At 45.1% G+C, this 21,060-nt stretch overlaps 1 protein-coding gene across 8 annotated transcripts in view; it reads right to left on the bottom strand.

Annotated features, from left to right (window-relative positions):
• The window catches only part of LOC110989242 (uncharacterized), a 515,163-nt gene that overhangs the window by 340,780 nt on the left and 153,323 nt on the right, over window positions 1–21,060 (bottom strand). For all 8 annotated transcript variants that reach the window (XR_015425756.1, XM_087138535.1, XM_087138534.1 and 5 more), the window contains one exon: window positions 9,164–9,313. Coding sequence is in view for 7 of the 8 variants with exons in the window: in XM_087138535.1 (XP_086994661.1) it covers window positions 9,164–9,313 (150 nt within the window). In the remaining variant the exon portion in view is untranslated. The remainder of the gene's footprint in view (window positions 1–9,163; window positions 9,314–21,060) is intronic.

Below are 21,060 nucleotides of genomic sequence, written 5' to 3'. Positions count from 1 at the left end.
TTTAATGTCAAGTTACGTGACAAATGATGGCATCATTGTGATGATTTTCTACTTGGACCTATATGTAACCAGTCAGACCTGTCAGAGTATCAATGTCTGGCTGTTAAAAAATTTTGTACAAAGCACATGGGAAAATATTAAACATTCAAAAATCAATATAAAATAAGGTGATGACATCGTCATAAATTAGGCAACAATTTTGCATCATGGCCTTCACCGGCTGTAACTTTGATGGTGATTAGGGATCGCAAAGTAAGCCAAATTGTGCCTTGAAAACGTGTACAAAGTCAATGGGCTAAAATAAATATGTAAAAATCAATAATAAATCACTTGATAACCTCATCATGATGTCATACGTGACTCAGTCTCGAATTAACTGGAGGCCGCCGCAGAAAACAATGTATATTGTAGTGGCCTGGTAGAGAGTAGCGTATACTGCATGACAGAATGCACCAAAAGAACGGCTGGCTGAGGCACAGACGTAACCATAGACAATGTACAGAGGCCTCAATAGCAAAGCAGACCGGCTATCTGTGTTGCGGTCTGCATCGTGCACGTGTTACCGGCATTATGTCAACCGGGGCCACATTGGCTACGACAGAGGGCAGCCCGGTAGAATGTAGCGTTTACCCACGCCAGAATGCCCCAAATAAAGAATGGCTGAGGGCAGTGACTGAGGCCGTAGGGCGCTTGTTGAGACTCTTAGTTGGAAGAAAGAGCCGGAGAGTTGTCCCACTAAACCAGAGCTGGAGAACGACAAGCGGGCACAGAGACTCCTGGAAAGGAAGCAGCAAAAGAGGGAGGACAAAAGCCCTGACATCGGAGTACACTTGAGGGCTTAGTCCCTGCATGGGCCAGATAGCCGGGGCGGGCCTGGCTCTGGACGCTGACGGGTCTCTGCTGGAATTGGAACGGGCCTGAGCCTAGTGAGTTATTGTGGTTCGGTGAGAAATTGTTGCCAAAAACCAACCAACCTCAAAGAGAAGGAGACACTAGGTGAAAGCAACTAACACAATCAAGCGGGCCACGCCCAGTCATATCTGACCGTGAGGACATCAACTTCTACAGCCACTGCAAACGTTGGGGCCTGGCAGCAATAGGGGGAGGCCGAAAGCCCAGATGACGGAATTGACCCAAGGGCTCAGTTTCCCCGTAAGAAGAACAGGTCGGAAAGGCCCCAGTTTCGGATGCTAATTGATCTCACTCGGAAGGGGAGCAGGCCGGAGCCGCCATCTTTGAGTTACGGTCGCTGGGAAAGAAGTCATAGCTGAAAGTCAACCAACCTCACAGGATAAGGGAACACTAGGGACAAAGGCAAGTAAGTTAACCCTGATTAGCCGCAGCTGATGTTTGTCTGCTAAACACGGTCAACGTAGGGGTACAACAGCCACTACGCAAACTACTTGACATGCAACCTGGAGTGGGCAGGACCACTGCTAAACACTGTGACTATCAACAGGAACGGTCTGAACTACAGCACAGTGAATAATCAAGGTACCACTATGATGCATAGTCACCTAGTACCTACATCTGAGCTGAGCAGTTACACTCTCCGACAGTGGGTGAGTTATGACACATCCCTGACTGAAAGCTAAGGCAGAAACAGGCTTGTAGAAGTTCTTGAGGAAGCCTGTAGGCGAGCAATACAGCAAGGACAACCAACCAATGCCACAACCGCTTTCAGAACCCTGCAGTATGGCATTGCCGGACTGGACGGCAAGCCAAAGCGAGTCGCCTGAACCACCTGTTTGGTGGACTCTTTTAAGCCCCAGACGGCCCGTAAAGGGGCATAGATGGGCCGGTAGGCCCAGGCGGCATTACCGGAACCAGACGGCAAGCCGAGCCGCGCAAGTTGAAAAGCCATTATGACTATGAGTCACCCAATAGCGCTGCCGTGGGCAGACTACGGCACGTCCCAGAAGGCCAGTAGCGGGTGTGTGGATGGGCCAAAGACGCTCGAAGCTCGAAGAAGACCTGTGGGAATGCAGCTGATTGACCTGATGTATCATCCCGAACGTGGGGACTGGCCGACAGACTGCTGGGAGTCGCGAAGTAACTGGAAGAGCGAACTCGCAATGCTGGTATCACATGGTCGTACCCGAACGGGTATCATACGGTCGTACCCTGAAAGGAAGGAAATAGTAAATCTACGCACTGTTCAATTTCCCAGGTAAGCAAGAACCGAAACCACCGCACCACTGTCCTTACTAACCAAGTGATCCCGGGCCCGTGAACAGGAAAACTACTGTACTCGGAACAGGGTTAGAAGAGCAAACTCTGAAATTTGCCTCTCTAGAGTTTAAATCTAATGCAAAGAAAAGGGAGAAACAAAACCAAAGAAAAAACAGACAAGTAGACAACTGCTCTCAAGATATTCTTTTTTTATATAGGTTAATAAATGTACAAAATGTCAGTCAGAACTGGGGCGAAGCTAATCCAGGTGTACACAGAAAAGAAATAACAAGCAGAATAAATAGACAAACGAATTCAAGTATATTCTGAATCAAGAAAAATATACAAGAAAACAAACGAGAATGGACAAACAAACAAAGTGATCGAGAAATGACACTGAAACCACAAGTAGCGAAGGAAAAATTTCAGAGCCGGAATGGAGTTAAGAAAAAGAAGAACATGGCGGCCACCTTCGTGGGAGTCGAGTGAGTGTGGGCGCACGGCTGGGGATTGAGAATTTAGCGAATGGAAGAAATGGACTAGGGAATAATGCATATGTATTGGTAATCTGCATAGGTTGCAGGCAGCAGACTCTATATGACATGTATTATTTCATTTGTCAACAATCTGTTTGTAAACTACAAATACCATCAATTTTTAATGAAAATAAACTGTGTCCTGTTTCCGTCCTTCCATTACCCAAACAGTAGGCCTAACGGAAGGACGTTTTAATTATATATTAACTAATAAACAAGGGCAAATGTGTCAGTGATAGTGCCATATTGTAGGCCTTTCTAAACTTGCTTTAATACTAACTTTCATTACATCCACACTGCAACTTTGAAAGAAAAATTAAAAATTTGTAGTTTTTGGCAACAGAAGGACATCTTTATAGTTCAAAAAGCAAAACAAATGATCAAAACATGGCAAAAAGTTTGTATCAGTTTTATATGACCTGTTCTTTCAAATAAATGAAAATATTGTCATTTGCTCATATTTTTGTAGGTATAATGATCCAAAACTTTTGTATCCCTATTTATCACTTGTTGGAAATAAAAACAGGAGTAATGCTTAATCAGATTTTTCTTTAAAAATGGATTAAAATTAAAACTTTGTTTCTAAATCTGGGAAATTCCTCCCCCACATTAGTGTGGGTCGTGTCTCCTAGTGATACTTACCCCTGCCCAGCCTACATATGCAAATTTCCCATGTGCCTATTACAATTCGCTGAAAGACTTGATTATGCACGCTGCCCATTTGACCCTCCATAATGCACTGCAGTCCCGCCGCCATGTTCGTCCTTCTTTTCGAAGCGGAGAAACCCCCGGAGCCAAAGTGAGGAAGGATGGGCGGGAGCGGCCGGGCAGGGCTAAGCATCTCTAGGAGACCTGCCCACACTATGTGGGGGAGGAGTCTCCTGTGTTCACATAGCCCTGCCCAGCCTACTAATGCAGAGTTGCACCCTGGAGGTGGGTCAGCGATGGAGTGTAGTTACCAAAGAACACAGGCGTGCGTTGCCAAAGCAAACACTCCCCCCCCCCAAGAAAAGAGAGAAGTGTCTATAATGAAGAACTCATTGTCTGGTCTGGGACAGTGCTGGATGCTGTCTCGACCGCCAAGCGCAAGGTCACTGTGCCTTGAGCCGTTTCAGAACATCCTTCAGATAGCACCGGGTGAAGGTGGAGGGGGATCTCCAACAAGCGGCCTGGCAGATATTCACTAAAGAAACACCTCTGAAGTATGCAGAGGTAGCGGTGAACATCATGGGCTCTGACGTCAGATTAAGCCCTCTCATCATGTTGTGCCGGCCAGTCTTGATTTGCGAAGATAATGGCTGAGACGGTCCATCGGGCAATAGGGTCCTTTGCTGCTGGATGAAAGAGTTTGTCGTCATGATGGAGAGTCAGGAACCAGGCTCTCAGCAACACTTGTTCCTGGCAAGGTACCACTTGAGAGTGCGAACAAGACACCATTTCTTGTCAGAGTCATCTCTCAAAAGTGAGGCTATGTCGGGGAGGAATATGTCGGGAAGCCGGAAGGCATATGGTTTTTCACAAAAAACTCAATGGCTGGGATAAGGTAAACCCTGTGCGGCTCCCAGCAAATGAGACCTTCGGAAGTGGACAGAACATGCAGCTCGTTACAGCGTCTGGAAGTAAAAACCGCAAGGAGGAACGTCAGTTTGATGCCGAGATGGAGATCAGATGCATCAGACAGCGGCTCGAAGGGGGGGACCAGCCAGAATGCGAGAACACTCCCAAGGTCCCAGGACCTTCAACAAACATTCATCGAAGAAGATGGTGGATGGCAGCATTATCAGAGACCACTGATCCATCGCTGACGTCCTAATGAACAGCTGCCAAGGCCGACCGGTATTTGCAGATGGTGGCAATCTGGAGGCCCGAGTGAAACAGATACATGAAGAAGTCTGCGATGGAACTCACAGGAGCTTCGGCTGGAGAAACATCATGGTCGTTGTACCATCTAGTAAAATGCTGTTGTCGGCTGCTGTAAATCTTGCAAGTGGACAGTCGTCCAAAGAAAGGCCTGACGCTCTGAAAAATCATTGGACAATATCCAGCACGTCAAGTGAAGACCGCCTGGTACTGGATGGAGGACCCCTGACCTGGGTTGACACAGAATGTCCTCCATGGGCAGAAGGACCAGCGGTCATCGAACCAGGAGCCTTGTCAGTTTCAGGAACCATGGATGGCAAGGCCAGAATGGGGCCATGAGGAGGACTCGACATGGCTCTTGTTCTATCTTAGATATGACCAGCGGGATGAGGGAGATTGGGGGAAAAGCATACGCCAGAAGGCTGGACCAGTCAATCTGTAGAGCATCCGTTGCCCACTCCTGTGGGTGAGGAAACCTAGAGCACAACATCGGAAGATGAGTATTGTCGGCCGATGTGAAGAGGTCAACGTGGGGATGCTTGATCTCCCCAAAAATCTGGCTGTGCACTACCGGATGAAGAGTCCACTCCGTTGGGTTGACAGTGACCTGAGAGAGAGCATTTGCTATGCTGTTGGTTTTTCTCCCTATGTGAACGGCCTGGAGGGCGATCCCTTGATCGCCTGCCCATATGAAGATCTGCCAGGTGAGGGCGCAGAGTTGACGGGACTGAGTGCTGCCTTGGTAGTTGATGTATCCCACCACTGTGGAGTTGTCACTCTGGATTTGAACTGAGAGGCCTACTAAATACTGCTGGAAGTGGTGAAGGGCTTGAACATTACATGAAGTTAAGCAGGTTGAAGTGTTTGTTGCAAAAAAAACCAGTCTCAATCCTCCGATGTGTGGAGTGGAGGAAGGGAGGCTCCCAATCTGAATTGTGACGCGCCCGTTGTCACTGTGGAATTCGGTCTCGGGGGAACAAAGGGGCAACCAGTCAACAGACAAGGTCAACCAAATTGGCCATTTCTCTCAGAAGATGGAGCCACGTTGACGTCGGAGGCACCTCGGACCGCAGAAACTGAGAGACGCATTGCGCAGGTTGAGGCTGCATTCTGGTGTCGGAGCTGCAATACCTTTGCGGAGGTCGAGGACCACCCTGAGGTAGGTCGGCCTTTGTGATGGATTGACAGCTGACTTGTCGTGGTTGATGAGGAACCCCAGGCACGTTGTGATGTCGAGGGTGAGACAAGTGCAGGCACTGGCCTCGTCAGGGGAGCGACCGACGATCAACCAGTTGTCCAGGTATTGAAAAATGAGGGCATCGCACTGTCGTAGATAGGGGGCGAGAGTCTTGGCGATCCTGGCGAAGACCCTTGGTAAGGTTGAGAGACCAAATGGAAGAGCTCGAAACTGGTAGGTTTGGCTGCAGTACTCGAAGCAGAGGAACTTGCAGTCCTGCTTGTGTATCGGGATATACAGATAAGCCTCTCGTAGATCTATGGAGGTGACCCAGTATGGGACTGGTAACAAGGTAGCGTAGGATCATGCTCAGGGTCTCCATTCAAAACCGTCTTGGCTTGATGAACTTCTTGAGCGGTTTCAAGTTAATTATCGGTCGCCATTTTCCTGGTTCTTTCTTGGGTGTCAGGAAACATGACGACAGGAAGCCGGAGGATAGCTGGCTTGGGTGCACCGGCGTGATGGCTCGTTTGCACAGTAACGCTGAAATCTCCTCCTCTAGAGCCAGGCGCTTGGACTTGTTGCATGGAGGGGGAGTAGAACGGAAAACCATCCCAGACGGCAGGGGGTTTGTAAACTTGAGGGAGTAGCCGCGGGCAATGGTGGCGAGGACCCAGCTGTCTGCTGTGATTTCCTGCCAGAACCCAATGAAATTGCCCAGACGAAGGCGAATGGAAGTAGTCACTGGTGCCATCCCCCAGAGGAACTGGGAGCGCAGCGTGAGAACCCACGGCCGACGAGGCGTGGCTGGAGTCTTCTAGGAGTGGCTGTAGGTGGAGTTCACCAGGGGTCTGATGGCCGAATAGCTGCCCGGAGTGGAAAACTGAAGGAGTGGCCTAAAGATGGGGTGGACCCACCCGTCGTTTTGGTGGTAGCAGAGGCTGCTGGCAAGAAGGAGCCGCAGGTTCACGAAGTGAAATCTTCTTGGCGGTCTCCATACGTTCCACCTCTGACTTGACAACCTTCATGAATTTACTGGCAAAGAGATCATCCCCAAGAAGCAGAAGATTCCTGATTTTATTCTTGATGGAGTCACAGGGGATATTCACGGCGTCCACTGCTTTGGCTCTGTGGCTAGAAGTGGCCAGAAGGGAGATACGAGTGAACTGCTCAAAGACCAAGTTAAGTCCCTCGTCAAGCCCCCCGCAGATCAAGGGCCGCAAAGTCTGGGGGAGACCGAAGAGTCTTCTTCACAAGCTCTGGCAATGTACTCCTATAGAAGAAAAAAGGCTGAACATCAGAGGCCAAAGCGGGACGCCATATCTAGGCAACAGAGAACTGCATCAAAGTTGGTCTTGTCCTTATCCCAGAAGGTGTTGCGTTTGCCGGAATTTGACGAGATCTTGTCTCTGGCAACATCAGGAATATCTGGGGTTGACAGGAAGCTAGAGACATCCTCTTGGGGGAAAACGGTAGTAGGAGTTGCGCGCCAGCACTTAGCCTTCACAAGGGCATTCATCATCTCCACACAGGAACGATCTATAAGGATCTCCACGAAGACGGGTTCAGCTGACTCGAGGCATGAAGGGTGGCGCTTGAACGAAGTATGTCCCTGTTCAGTCGGCATGGGATCTGATGATGGGAGTCCAAGAACGTGGATCATGTCATGCTCAAGAAGGTGGTGGCGGCCCTCCAGCTGAGTCAGACCAGCAACAGAGTCGATGTCATCATCCTTGGAGGAGCGAGGCCGAAGACCGGCAGAAGCTAGAACCAAGCTGTGTTCCTCGCAAAGTGGGTCACCTTGAACCGGGACCTGCTCCGGAGCCAGGTTTCGCTGGGAAGTCGCTTCAGTCTCCGAGAATGCCCCTTGCGAGGGAGGAGGGATGGCTGGGAGGGGATCCGGGTCGGTTGCCGTCGCTACTGGCTGAGACTCAGAGTCTATCTTGCAGGTGAGAGAGGTGAAGGCCTCTGAGAGGGACTGGAGGGTCGCCATCCATGGGGGTGGACCTGGATCAGAGTGGCATTTCTTCTTGGCCTTGGATGACGTAGAGGCCGAGAAAGATGACTTGGCCTTGCGCTTCTTAGTCTTCACCGGTGCAGGGGAGCTGGAGGCTAGGACAGTTAGAGGAAGGACCAGGCGGGGGTCCCCCGAGTGGTTGGTCATCTCCTTTGAGGAGCGTCCCAGATCAAGATTGGTAGCTTCATGACCGGAGTCCATCAGCAGGCTAAAGCTGTGAATGGGGAGTGGCGGATGGAAGCTCCGGTGACATAGCAGTCAAGAAGAGGCACCATTGTCTAAAGCCACAGGAGGCTAAGCTGAATTGCTGACTCATCCGTGGCAGAAGCGATGTAGCGTGGCTAACCCCTGTGGAACCCATTGCCCGCTTAGAGGGAATTGACTGGCCTGACGTCCAAGCGGGTGCCGCCTGGTGAGCAGCAGCCGGTGAGGGACCCGGGGCAGACGGCGGTCGCCCTGTGAGCCCCGCTGAGCCATCATGATCAAGGATATTTTTGTGGCACAGCAACGCTTAACCAGATCTATAGGCATGTGGAGTGGGCGCTGATGACCAGGGTAGTGTAGCAGTCCAGCACGCTCGGCCCAGAGGGTAGGTGAATGGAGTAGTCATCAGTGATCAAGGGCATTGTTACGGTACCGCTTGCTCAGCCCGATCAATTCCGGTAGTAGTCATCAGCGATCAGGGTATTGTTGTGGCATAGCATGCTCAACCCGATCTCATAGATAATGGTCCAGGGTAGTGTTGCGGCATAAGCACGCTCAACCCCATCGAGGCCACTCCACTAGGTCTCTCCTCGTCGAGGCCGCTAATCGGATAATGCAAAACCACACCACAAAGGACTGGGGCAGCCTTCCAAGCCCCGCTCCATGGCCAGACCCATATTGCGTTGGGCCGTTATTATTCAATGGCCATACCCAACACAACGCATCACGGTAGGCCACACCCAAACCTGTAGAAGATGCACAGAAAGAAAGGGGCAGAAAAGAACACAAAAAAACACAGCACGCAAAGAATGAAATATAAAAATAAACACTCTTACCAAAAGATCTGAAACAGGAATCAAGTCAATTCACAAACACGAAAGGTACGAAACTCAAAACTCTGAATATGCCATAAAAGATACATTCGTAAACGATAGGTGCCGAGAAAAGAAGGACAAACATGGAGGTGGGACCGCAGTGCATTGTGGAGGGTCAAGGGGCAGCATGCGTAATAAAGTCTTTCAGTGAATTGTAATAGGCACATGGGAAATTTGCATGTGCAGGCCGGGCAGCGGTATATGAACGAAGGGGACATAGACTTTTAGCTTTCATGTGACACCGATTTTGTTTTAGTCACTTTTATTTAAATTTGTTTATGTCATGGCCACTTTGGTGTGGAATTACCTTTAATGTACATACCTTGAAGTCACAGTGTGATAAATAGGTAGAAAATGCTTTTGTGGCATGATCTCGGACTCCAAGTTGTGGATGAACCAAGAGTGGATAAACGATCTCATGAATGCAAGTGCTTATGAAATCCGGCAACTGACTCAATTCTTGCTTGCCAAGCTGAAGAAAATGGAAAAAAGACAACAGTATTGGTAACTGCTTGTATTATACATGTACATGGCTGGAACATCAAAACATCACAGCAGACAAGTTTCCAAAAATAAAATTTCAACCAAAAAGAGGCATACTCCTAATTTTAACCCATAAAGAGTCAGATTATACTGGACCCCCTCACAGCTGGGAGGAGGAATGATTCCACCCCTAAGAACTCACATGTTACTTTCCTCATATCGAAACTTTGCATGCATGTCAAGACATTCATTGTCATTGTGATGTTTTAATTCAACATTACATTGGGTTTTGAAGTTATTGGTCAAATGCATCAGCCTCCTATTGAACATACAATGGAAAAAGTATGGATTTTGGCTGATCTGTCAGAAAAAAGTGTATTACATGAAAATGGCATTTCCAATTTTCAGAAAATTTACGTCAAAATTATTGCAAGACGTTACTAAGGCAGCAACGCGAAATTGACTGACTGTCCCGCCCCGTGCCTAAAACTCGGGATCCCGAGGACTAAGTTAACAAAAGAGCCCCTGGCAATGCTGTCTATCCCTACCAGAAAAGGTTCATTTAAAAATGAAATAAAATGAATACACCCGAGATTCCGCGGGTGCGCCAGCCAGCCTCAGTGGCAGGAAGGTTAATTTAAATATGAATGGCCCACTGAAGTCAGTCTGCAGAGTCGGTCCATGGGGTGAACGAACTAAGAACCGTGGCTGCTTGGTTCCCGTCTGAACAATGGGGAAATGATTTGGGCGCCTGGGCCTAATCTTGTGTTTTTTTTTGTTTTACAGCTTTCCTTTGGCAGGAAGTGCAGAAGGCAAGTTATTTTTATGTATTACGATTTTGTGAAGGCATGCTTCAACTCAATCATCTGCTTCTGCTAATTTGAAATAAACCAGAGTGATGATTTTTCCCCTTGTTAAAGTCTTAATAGAGTCGACTCTCATTATTACAAAATCCCCAGGACCACGTAGAAACATACAATGCAAGCTTGTGTATGCATTTACATTTAAAAAAAACATGTGGTCGATGTTACATCAAAAAGATCTCTTGGTTATAATTAATCAAATATATTGTGATGCGTTTAGAATAATAAAATTCACTGTCATATGAAAACATGTTTATTGTGCATGTGAGATTAATAAAAGCAAATACATGTACACGTACATGTGAAAGCATCGATCCAGGGATTTTTAAAAGGCTTTCGATTGCCATGGATGATGACGAAGCTAAATGCCATGCACATATAGGCCTGTGTGTACCTGCAAGAATGTGATGATTCATCAACTAGAGCCCACATCCATGTACATGTAAGTGGTCTTTCCAACACAAATTGTGTCATGGAGAGACATTTTTATTTCATTTTCCGTCTGTCTTATGATTTTGGACACTAACTGCATGACACAATTGATCGATAGTCAGAGTTCACTCACCCACTGCAGCGCGGCCGCCCATGTGCAAGATGGTCACTGAAGGAGCATGATGTCGTGAAGGAATACTGCGATTGGATAGCTGTGTCCCGCAAAATGTACCTTGTGAAAATGCAGTCTCATTGGCTGGTACGCTAGATCTTTTGCAGCAATGTGAATAATTCAGTGTTGGGCGATTGGTTGGGCTCTTGAGATGTGAGAGTAGTCAAGCGAACTTTTTTGGCCTATCTTTATCGAAATCGGGAAGGGAATTTTTGTTTTGATGTTTGTGTAATCAATGTAAAAAATCATTGATTTTGAATCGTGCTTTATGCTTGTCATGACTACAGAAAACTGGCAAATGATGTCTGTGTATCGCATTGTAAGGAATTGTGCGACGCATCTGGAGGGCCAGGGGCGGGCAATTAGCCTTGTGCTGTGGCTGGAAATTTTGTGGAAACACGCTCGTTTGAGTACGAGCAGTACATCTTCAAATTAAATACATGAACACATAAAACACAAACACAGACATTACTTTACTTCATAACCCTCTAAATCTTCAGTCACGTGAAAGTTTACTTCATAATCCTCTACAGTGTTAAATTCATGGACCCAGTTTGTTTTCATGCAGTAATGAGGTTGTAATTCACATTAAGAATGTTTGCCCTGCAGTTTTTGATTGATAGTTTCCTTGATGGATTTATCCATTTTTGCAGTTATTAAAAATTATGATCACGATTTAATTTGTTTCACTTTTTGCGGGTGGTTTCGTAATAAATATGAAGATGAGTGCAAAAATTATCACTACAATGTCGCCACAGCAAAGCCACGTAGCCATGGCTCACCGTGGTGAGCACGTGTTGTACTTGTACAATTGCGCTGCATGGACAGCCAGCCCATTCGATCGCTAGGTCCACTCCCATATATGTTCCATGGTTATCATGGGACAAGTCTCAGATCTTCACCGTTTCATGCATACTTTTTAAGGTGGATCTTATAAAAAAGACTGAGTTGCCTGCCTTTTTGCAAAAGTAAAATAATTTTAAATAGCCTATTTTAGTTTGCAACGTATACTAGTCAATGATTACAGTGGAACTAAACAAGGGTGACCGCCTGGAAGACGGCAACCAGAATGGTGGTATGGTATTATAGCTAAATATTGAAAACAGTCACAGGTCTACAGATTTATAATCGTAAACCATCGAGATACATTGAATAGTTTGTCGATAAAATTTTTTAATCGTGATTTCAAGTCGCCGGTCTTTCTGCGTGCAGGCGGTTTGTATTCATGAATTGTCCCCACGGCTCATATTTATTCACAGCTCCCTTTGTCTGGATGACAATTACTGTGATCGGTCAAGCCCCGGTTCAGCTCATTAAACTCTGCCATGCTTGAGTGCACGCTCCCGTGCAGGACGTGTGTTCTTGCCCTCCTTGACAATGCCCAACTGATCCGGGAGAAGGCGGGCAAGACGCAGAATAATGGCAAGTCAATTTCGCGTTGCTGCGTAAAAATTATTAATAAAAATTATTAGACCTCTTTTAGGTTTTATGACTTGACTTCCACCCCCACTGTAGTGTGTGATGAGTCTGCTAACAAATACCTTCCCATTGTTACACATACAAATTTGCTTTGCATCTTAACCTCTTGACGGTGGGATATTTTAACCGCATCCTACCTGCTGGAATTAATTTTTCAATTTTGCTAACGGCAACCGCAGATACCTAGACTGGCCACCAGGCCTTATCTGCCAAGTTTGCTGGGTCACACACTGCACACAGCCCGGCTCTGTGTGGTCATGATTCTTGCTGGGGTACTTGGATCCCGTTCAACATAATACCAGGCACCCAGCACTTGCCTTGCCCATGGGACAACACTAACTACCCAAAAACATTCGACCAAAGCGGAGCGTGCAGCTACGGACGGGCACTGTGGCTCATGTGCTTGCTCCCCAGTAGTCAATGCATGCCCAGCCCCAACTTGTACATTAAGCGCACTTCACAAGTTTTTATTTCATCTAAATACCCAGTCAAGATTACCCATAAACTTTGCCTATTTTTTATTTTGCGCAAAGTTCGCACATAAATTTCTTGCACATTTCTAAGCTTTGTTTTTGCAACTTGTATTCAAATCCCCTTTCTGTTTGTAATGATATATATAAAACAACCCCTTCTAAGTAAAATTGGAACCATCTCATGAAAATTATCTTTCCCAAATAATCTTCAAAATAATGATAAAATAAATAGACATAAGAAAAACACAAGGCAATTTTTTTTACTTTTCTTCTTCTCTTGACAACTTGTCATTTCTTTTTCCCCCCTTCTTATATTTACAGTCATAAGTGCCCTTTTTCTTTTCATGGAAACTTTCTTAAAAAAGGGAATCTTCCAGTAAAAACTCAGCCAAAAAACGGGGGAAAAGGAGAGAGCAGTTGCATTACACAATGTCTTGAAATCAGAGAAATTTCTTGTGAAAAACTTGGCCAAAAAGGATATAAAATGTCCTTGTACATGAATAACTAGTTGATTCAAGTATACTAAACCTTGAAGGAGTTGCCCTAAAATTTCATGTACTATTTCTTTTACGATGTCTTGGAATAAAGGAAACTTTGCATAAATTAGCAATTGATTCAAGTGTGATAAACCTTGAAACAAGGAGCAAGGTAAAGTGGAACTTCAAAAATTTCACACATCAATTTTGTCTCTTTTCTTTAGAACAAACATCACACCATCTGTATGATTTAGCTCATGTTCCAGTGGGGGTAATTTCTACAGCAAAATGTCTTCCTATCAATCTACCTGGACCAGGAAGACAGGATGGTCTACCTCTAGATAGATACATTGGCAAATTTGGTGCATGCAACTCTCTAACAATTGTCTTAATGACAAATAACTGTCTGTGCCACCAGTTTCCTTATACACAAGACAAGAGTTTACAAGAGCAACATCAAGCAAAAATAAGAACATTTTTTGTACCATTTGATTGATTTCCTGACTGAACGGTGCGACAATGCCAGCTGGTCTGCAATGTCCACACCCTTCATCCCCTCGTTGTACTCGAGGACACACTTGGGTTTCTCCAAACCGATGCCATAGTGGTTCTGCTTGCCGATGTCGGCCATCTCGGCTGTATGCATCGTGGACAGAATACGGACATCTTTTTGGTCTCGCCAGACCAAGGTGAGCAAGAGCAAGCCTTTGTTGCCGGAGTGGTGAACAACATCACCTCTCTCGAGTTTCAGGGAGCACAAGCCCTTGGGCATGTCTTGACGATTTTGTCTTACCGTCTCTACGACGTTCGTCTTTTGGTCGTGTAGTTTCAGGTACAGATCTGGGCCGCTGAACCAGTTGTCCAGGAAAATGGTGTACCCTTTACTAATCTTTTAGTTCCAGGTGTATCCAGTGGCAACACCCGTGCTCTGGCAGACTCGATACACCTTGATGCCAAACCTTGCACGCTTCTTGGGGTTGTACTGCTTGAACTTTCCAAAGTGACTCGTCCGTAGTAATCTTGCTAGATGGAATGTAGACGGACTTGAACTTCTTGGCCAGTTCGTCTACTACTGGGCGGATCTTGTAGAGTCGATCGGTTGTATCTGCAAGACTGTTATTAACCAAATGTAGATAGGACAGCAAGTCCATAAATATGTTGTGTGGCATGGTGTTAGGAAAGTATTGAGCCTCTCGTCCAGTAGGACTTTGAGTCAGGTTTCGGCATCAGTCCTATGACGATGGTCATGGACAGGAACACTGACATCTCGTCTGGTGTTGTGTCGAACCAGCTTCGCATGTGACTTGGACTTGCTTCTGATTGACTTTTTGGGTGCTCAGCGGCATAGTGGTTGGTCTCGTTGGCAATGTGCAATGTCAGCTCTGGGGTGAAGAACTGCTCAAAGATTTCGAGAGGAGTGCTGTTCTTGTCCAGTTCTTGCACTTGAACACCCGCTGCGCCTTGAAAGCCGTGTCGGTGGGGGAAGTTGTCATCAGCCATCCATTGAATGGACGAAGTCTTGACCTTCTTGGCAAGCCTCGCTAATGGTGGTTGCCCGTTAGAATCGCTGTCACTAGTTTCAATTTCTGAACCATGTTCAGATTCCGACATGAAATCTGAACCACTAGTTAGAGTCAAAGTTTCCTCTTCACTTGAAGACATCATGTAATGCAACTGAAGGGCCGGGAAGCGGCCAAGCAAATATATACCCTGCACTATAGAAAACGCTGCTTTTTGACAAAACAAATAACCAATTACACTGAACAATGGCCCATCTTTATTACAAGTGCGTGGTGCTGGGGTGCTGCCCTTGTGTTCCCAGCCCAGCAGGGCCGTAAACAATGGCGCGCACACCATGTCAATGGCCTGTATTCATCGCACTTTGGGCCCACACAACACGCGTTGCATAAGCCCCGACAGCGGAGTCAGCGACGCTCCACAGAGATTACCCCGGGTATTCAATCAAAGACAAAGGGGGTGTTCTGATGAATAAAATCCAATTTACTGGGTATTGTGGGGTTGACCAACTCTCCTAGTTGTCCCAGATTTCCATTCAGTGCAAAGCTCCCAGTAACTACAGGTGTACACTAAATAAAAGTTGCAGGTGTGGTATGTGGCTAACGCAGACATCCGGAAATTAGACTTTTCTCCCGGTGCACCCTCTGCACCCACAATGTATAGTGCAGCGGCTGCCATGTTCAACCTTTGTTGGTATAATAAAGCCAAACGTGGGGAGGATGGGAGGGGTAGGTATTTGTTAGCAAACTGGTCCCACACTACCATGGGGGAGGAGTCCACTGCGTTTATTTGTCTTTATGTCTACTCTTCACTTTATCAATTTTATTTGGAATCACCCAAGAGCGTTGCCACGGTCTTCTCTTCGCTGCTCTCTGACTCCACCATCCCTGGAGCTTTGATCAACTGGGTTGTTTGTATACATGTAAGTCTACACCAAATAATGGCTCTCTGTATTATTGTGTGCTGGCCATCGCACATCTCCAACTGAGACACATGTAACCGCAACAGCCGACCTTCTTCCTTGCCCCTACTTACTCGAATCTGTAGCTAACAATCACACACAACTACTGTCCGGTCATCAGAACTACCCACTGTGATTGTCCCTGATGGCTCCTTTCCCTGGTCAACACTGCCTTCAGGTATTTTCTCTTAGTAAGTTCATCAAGCATTCCCCTTCAGGGCAACTCTTTCATGGTTGAGACCTGTCTCATGTCCTTGAGCTCTTTGATGGTTTTCCCTCAAGGCCTTTTTCCTTTTGAGGGCCTTATCACACAACTACGTGAGACTGGCCCCTACTACCTCTAGCAACTCTTCATTCCAAGCAATGTACTATTGATGTTGTCAATCACAGATGATTACATCTAATAGTAACACCACATCATCTATTTCATCCTTACCCTGGAAGCTCGCTTAAGGTCTTGCTTGAATTCACTGCATGAACAAGATATCTTCATCCTGAATGCCATAGAACATTCGAGTTCTCTTAAAAATGCATCTTGCTGGCCTGTTCAAGTTCTCATACTGACATCTGACCAGAATTGAACGCTAAAAGGTACTGCCTCTCTTCTTCCATCTTTACCCCTATATACCTTGTTGAGCAGCAATCAGGGACACTACAGCTAGTTGGTTTTCCTCAGCCATCACATTTGCCTATACCAATTGGCCGACCAGCTCAATTCACAAACTTGGCCACTCCAGTGAAGCTTACCGACATCCTTGGACGTGTTTTTTCGATGATATCTGCGAGACAGCACACTGGGAGACACTTTTATCATTCACCTCATGCTACCTGAATAAAGTCTTTTGATGAGTTCTTCATGGCAAGACAATACAAACCTCTTCATCAAGACATGAGGACCCATATTGGGTTAGCCACATCCAGCCCTTCTTAATGCTGCTTACTTTAGGCGGCTTTGCAAAAAGGTTGCCGCGGTTTGACCGTTGCGGTCACCGCGAGTTGGCCGGGTTGCTAAGGATCGTACAAACCACAGTTTGGCTGCATCAAAATCACTCATGCGAAGGCAAGTTAATGAGGTACGAGTGGAAAGTGCGGCATTGTAATGCTACAGCGTCATGAATAATGCATTTTCAGCTGTCCAAAACACAGTGATCGCGGTGCGTTTTTTTGAAGCCCACAGTTTTTCGGCACTTCGGCGATTGCTCGTATGCCCACTGACATGCGTAAATATGATCGCCGTGACTGCGTTGATATCGAAGGGGAATCAACGATCACACATAGTATGAATGAAACACAACATTTTCAAACGTGATTTTGATCGGGTAATTGCTTCGAAATATAGAACAGCAAATGCTAGATTAAAACTTGTATTACATATGTGCTTAATGTTTCTGCCACCTTGGTGGTACGAGTGTAAAATAATTGCCTTTTACTACCGGCGTGTATAAAATCCATTGACTTTGCGGTAGGCCGATGTCATGTGCGCTCCAATAGCCTGGGCCAATAAAAAGCCAAATGAAAGCTACCAACTTTTACAAACTCCTTTTGGTATTCAGAAAGGAAAAAAAATATTTTGTTGGGAAAATTTGTATTTTTCATGCGGCACTCTCAGTGAAACACTGTGCATGAAAATCAGGACTTTTTTTGCACCGCACTGATTGTTTGCATTGCAACAACAGCAATGGTAACTAAAAGCGAGGATGAAATTTTCTTTCGGAAAGTGGTAATCACAGTGGTGTAATAAATCACTGATATCAAAGATTGTGCACTTCTTACTTTACGGATTCCTGGCCCGGCAATGGACATCGTGAAACACCATCCAAAAAGGCGAGACCATCCAACCAGCGTATATGCATTATACACGTAATACCACCATGTCACGCGCTCGCAAATAAACAACTGTGATCCAGTAGACATGACATTCAGTCATTTATCGGTCATATTTTGCCAGCTCTTAGATGCATTGAGCACATACAATACACGCACCACACTCAAAAAAAACCAAACAAACAAAGAAACAAAACGATCCATTCATCACAGAATGGAATTTAAGTCTGCAGAATGTAGAGAGCATTTAGGTTCAACAGTACGCTCCTTACATAGTTCTTCGCGCTACAAAATCACATTGTTGTACTTCTCGCAAAATTCTTCATGCGTGCGTATTCCGGCCCCTGTGTTTTCTTTACCAGGAGCAACTGAACTGCAAACAAGCCAACTAAAATCACACATCAGACTTATCGATGTGATTGACGATTATTATTGGGCTTCTTACTGCAGTATAAAAGCTTGTACGCTTAATAATGCGCCCATTTTAACAAATTAAAGCCATATTTTTAACAAGAATATCGTATTGCCGTATTCCTGGTGAGTTTCCACTGTGAAAATCCGTACTAGTTGGGAGCTCTGCCAAAATGAACCAGCATGCCCGTTGATGATACGGACCCGTTGGTCAACTACACATAATTTTACAGTGTTTTCCTACCGGTACCCCAGGCTTTTGACGGAATGGCAAACACTCATGTTCAACATCGAGTGACTGAATTTCTATAATGGTCATTTTATTAGTGTCTCTATAAGCCAGTTTGGGACAACAAATATCAGAAGTATTTCACACACATGGGTGGTGGGACACAAAGGCCTTATTTTCCATCACTGCCCAAGAGTTTAATCCCTGAATGTGAAACCTACCAGGACGCTTCTTGCAAAGTTGAAGTCAACAAGTGACTGTCCTTTCCTGTGTTGTTCGGCATATGCTAATGCTTTTAATTTGGTTCTGAAAGCAGCCCAAATGTCTGCTAATTTTATTATCAAAACAAATACATAAAAACAAAAAGAGAACAACGGTTATGATTAAACAGACAACGAATCAAACAATAATCACAGAGGAAGAAAACAACTGTTATTTATGAGAAAACCTATGATGAGGACATAAAAGGAAAATATTTAAATAGATCAGCAGAAAGTAACAGGAAAACTTAAAAAGCACAGTTGAATGCACAAAATAGATACGATAACTTTTAATTATCTCAAATTAATAGTGCAACCAGGAAAATCATAGCGGCTCCTTTCCCCACCGTAAGTTGCACAACTCCACTCAAAATACATGCAAGGTCCAATTAAAGAGGGTGATTGACACTCCACTGCAAGTTCATCAGGTTGATTGACACTGACCCAGTTATCAGGTCTGCTGTTGAGGCTCCGTTCCAGGATCAAAGGATTTTGCAAGAAGCCGCTAGAATTACAAATAGGGAAATATGATTCGTTCATCCTTGATTAGTGGTACTTTTTACGAGCTGTGATTTGGAGATACCAATTCGGCAGTCGCAGACAAGGGTTTTTACGTTCAACCGCCAATGTGTGTTCTTGTACATGTATTCGTTTACGGAAATGGGGAAGAAGTAGGTGTTTACGGAAGAAATAGGTCAGTTGTCACTGTCCTATATGGAATATTCCGAAAAGGAAAGTCCATGTCAGTTGGTGGGATAGCTCTTCATTTGTACTGCTTGGGTTGTTGATAATATTTTTATTGTCTTTTTCTTCTTTTCTGTTTCACTGGCTGTAAATTTATATTTAACAAATTAGGCCCAGATATTTGGAATGTTTTATGGATTGAGAGATTTCGAAGCACTTGCTTGAACCGATTCACTCCCACCCACCGCCCGTGCAGCGCATACTATATACTGTAGCGAATTCAACCCACGTTCACTTTACGTACACGGCTATTGCATGTGTACACGGCTATTGAATGTATACATGGCTACTGCATGAATGGGCCGTCGCCTCCCTTTCCGATTTTGGTTCAACATAGCTGAAATATTCCCCACAAATTTCTTGTGTCAAGCTGCTTCCACAGAATGCCGAAAGCCATTTCTTTTCCCCCTTTTTTTAAGTTGGACTATGGATCTGCTGCTGGAAAAAAAATATATAATTTATGCGTACACCAATCGGACTAAAGGGAAAATGGGGGGAACCGTAGTATTTGAAATGTGTATGTAATCATGGCGCTAAAAAAAGAAGCTTCTTAACTACCTTTGGCCAGTAGTACAGACTACAACGCTCGCAGATCTACTCCCTTTCATAAATCTCTGATGAAATTATGTGAACGCGACTTTATTTTGAATGATGATTTCAGTAGGGATAAAAACGTTTGGCGACATGCTAACGTTGATGCCGGTTTTCACTTCACAAAAACGTAAATTCTAAGTAAAGTTGACATCAAGAAAAACTCACAATGAAATTCACCAGGGTTGCAATGTGTTCAATTTTTTTGCAGATTTACAGCGTAAATACTTTTGCATTGTGTGATTCTAGCAGGACGTCTGGCTTGATACGTACATGTGCATGCTGATAATCCAGCCCTTTACTTTTAGTTGAACATACATGTACATAAAGGTTGTGTTCACTATAAAAGTGTTGAAGTCAACATCATGCATGTCAAATTCAAGTCGAGTCGCGAGTCAATTTCTTTTTGTCGCAAGTGATTTTTCCTGCCAAGTCGTGTCTCATATTGCCCCCCCCAAAAGAATAACTAAAAATGCAACTTGAGTCATCAACACGGCACATTCAGGTATTTTCCCTGATCACAAATTGTCAAATGCGTTTTTTTTCTGCAGGAAACTTGAAATTTAAAGCTTCAGTTTATTCACAACATGAGATTGTTAGCGTTATCAAAATTTCGTTGGCATTTTGTATTTTTTGATCACTCATGGTCTCAACCAAAAATACTACTTTACGTATACATGTACGTTACAGGGATCATTTCCCAGAACTGCAACCAACATCACAAAACACAAACAACGCAGCTGGGGTAAAAGTATGTTCTTAGGAACAGTGACATACAAAGTGCACGTTTTTTTCCCCCTTAAAAATGCCCAAGAAATACTGGAGTCAGTATGCCAGCTTCCTGAAAAGTACCTAGACAGCTTTAGAATGTCACCGCGGTGGCCGCAGTCAGATGCTAATTCCTCTGTGGAGCCAACCGCGATCACCGCGGTCTGCACGTATTTCAAACTGGGGGCTTTTCTTTCATATGCTCCTATTTGCAGCAATCCAGCGAAGCGCAACTTTACCTCACGACTGAGGCCTGAACTCGCTTGCAAGACCACTAGTACAGTCTACAGCACTTGCAGATCTATCTCCTTGCACTAAGCTCAGATGAAATTATGTGAATGTGACTTTATTTTGAATGATGATTTCAGTAGGGATAAAAACGTTTGGCAACATGCTAACGTTGATGCTAGTTTTCACTTCAAAAGAACGCAAATTCTGAGTAAAGTTGACATTAAGAAAAACACAACGAAATTCATCAGTGTTGCAATGTGTTCATCAATTTTTGCAAATAAAAAAGAGCGCGAATATTTTCTGT

The sequence above is a fragment of the Acanthaster planci genome, linkage group LG06, assembly GCF_054643075.1.
Source record: "Acanthaster planci isolate LZ-2023a linkage group LG06, COTS_SCS, whole genome shotgun sequence".
NCBI classification, from domain to species: Eukaryota; Metazoa; Echinodermata; class Asteroidea; order Valvatida; family Acanthasteridae; genus Acanthaster; species Acanthaster planci.
The sequence above is the reverse complement of the archived record's forward strand: the minus strand, read 5'-3'. Positions and strand labels throughout refer to the sequence as shown.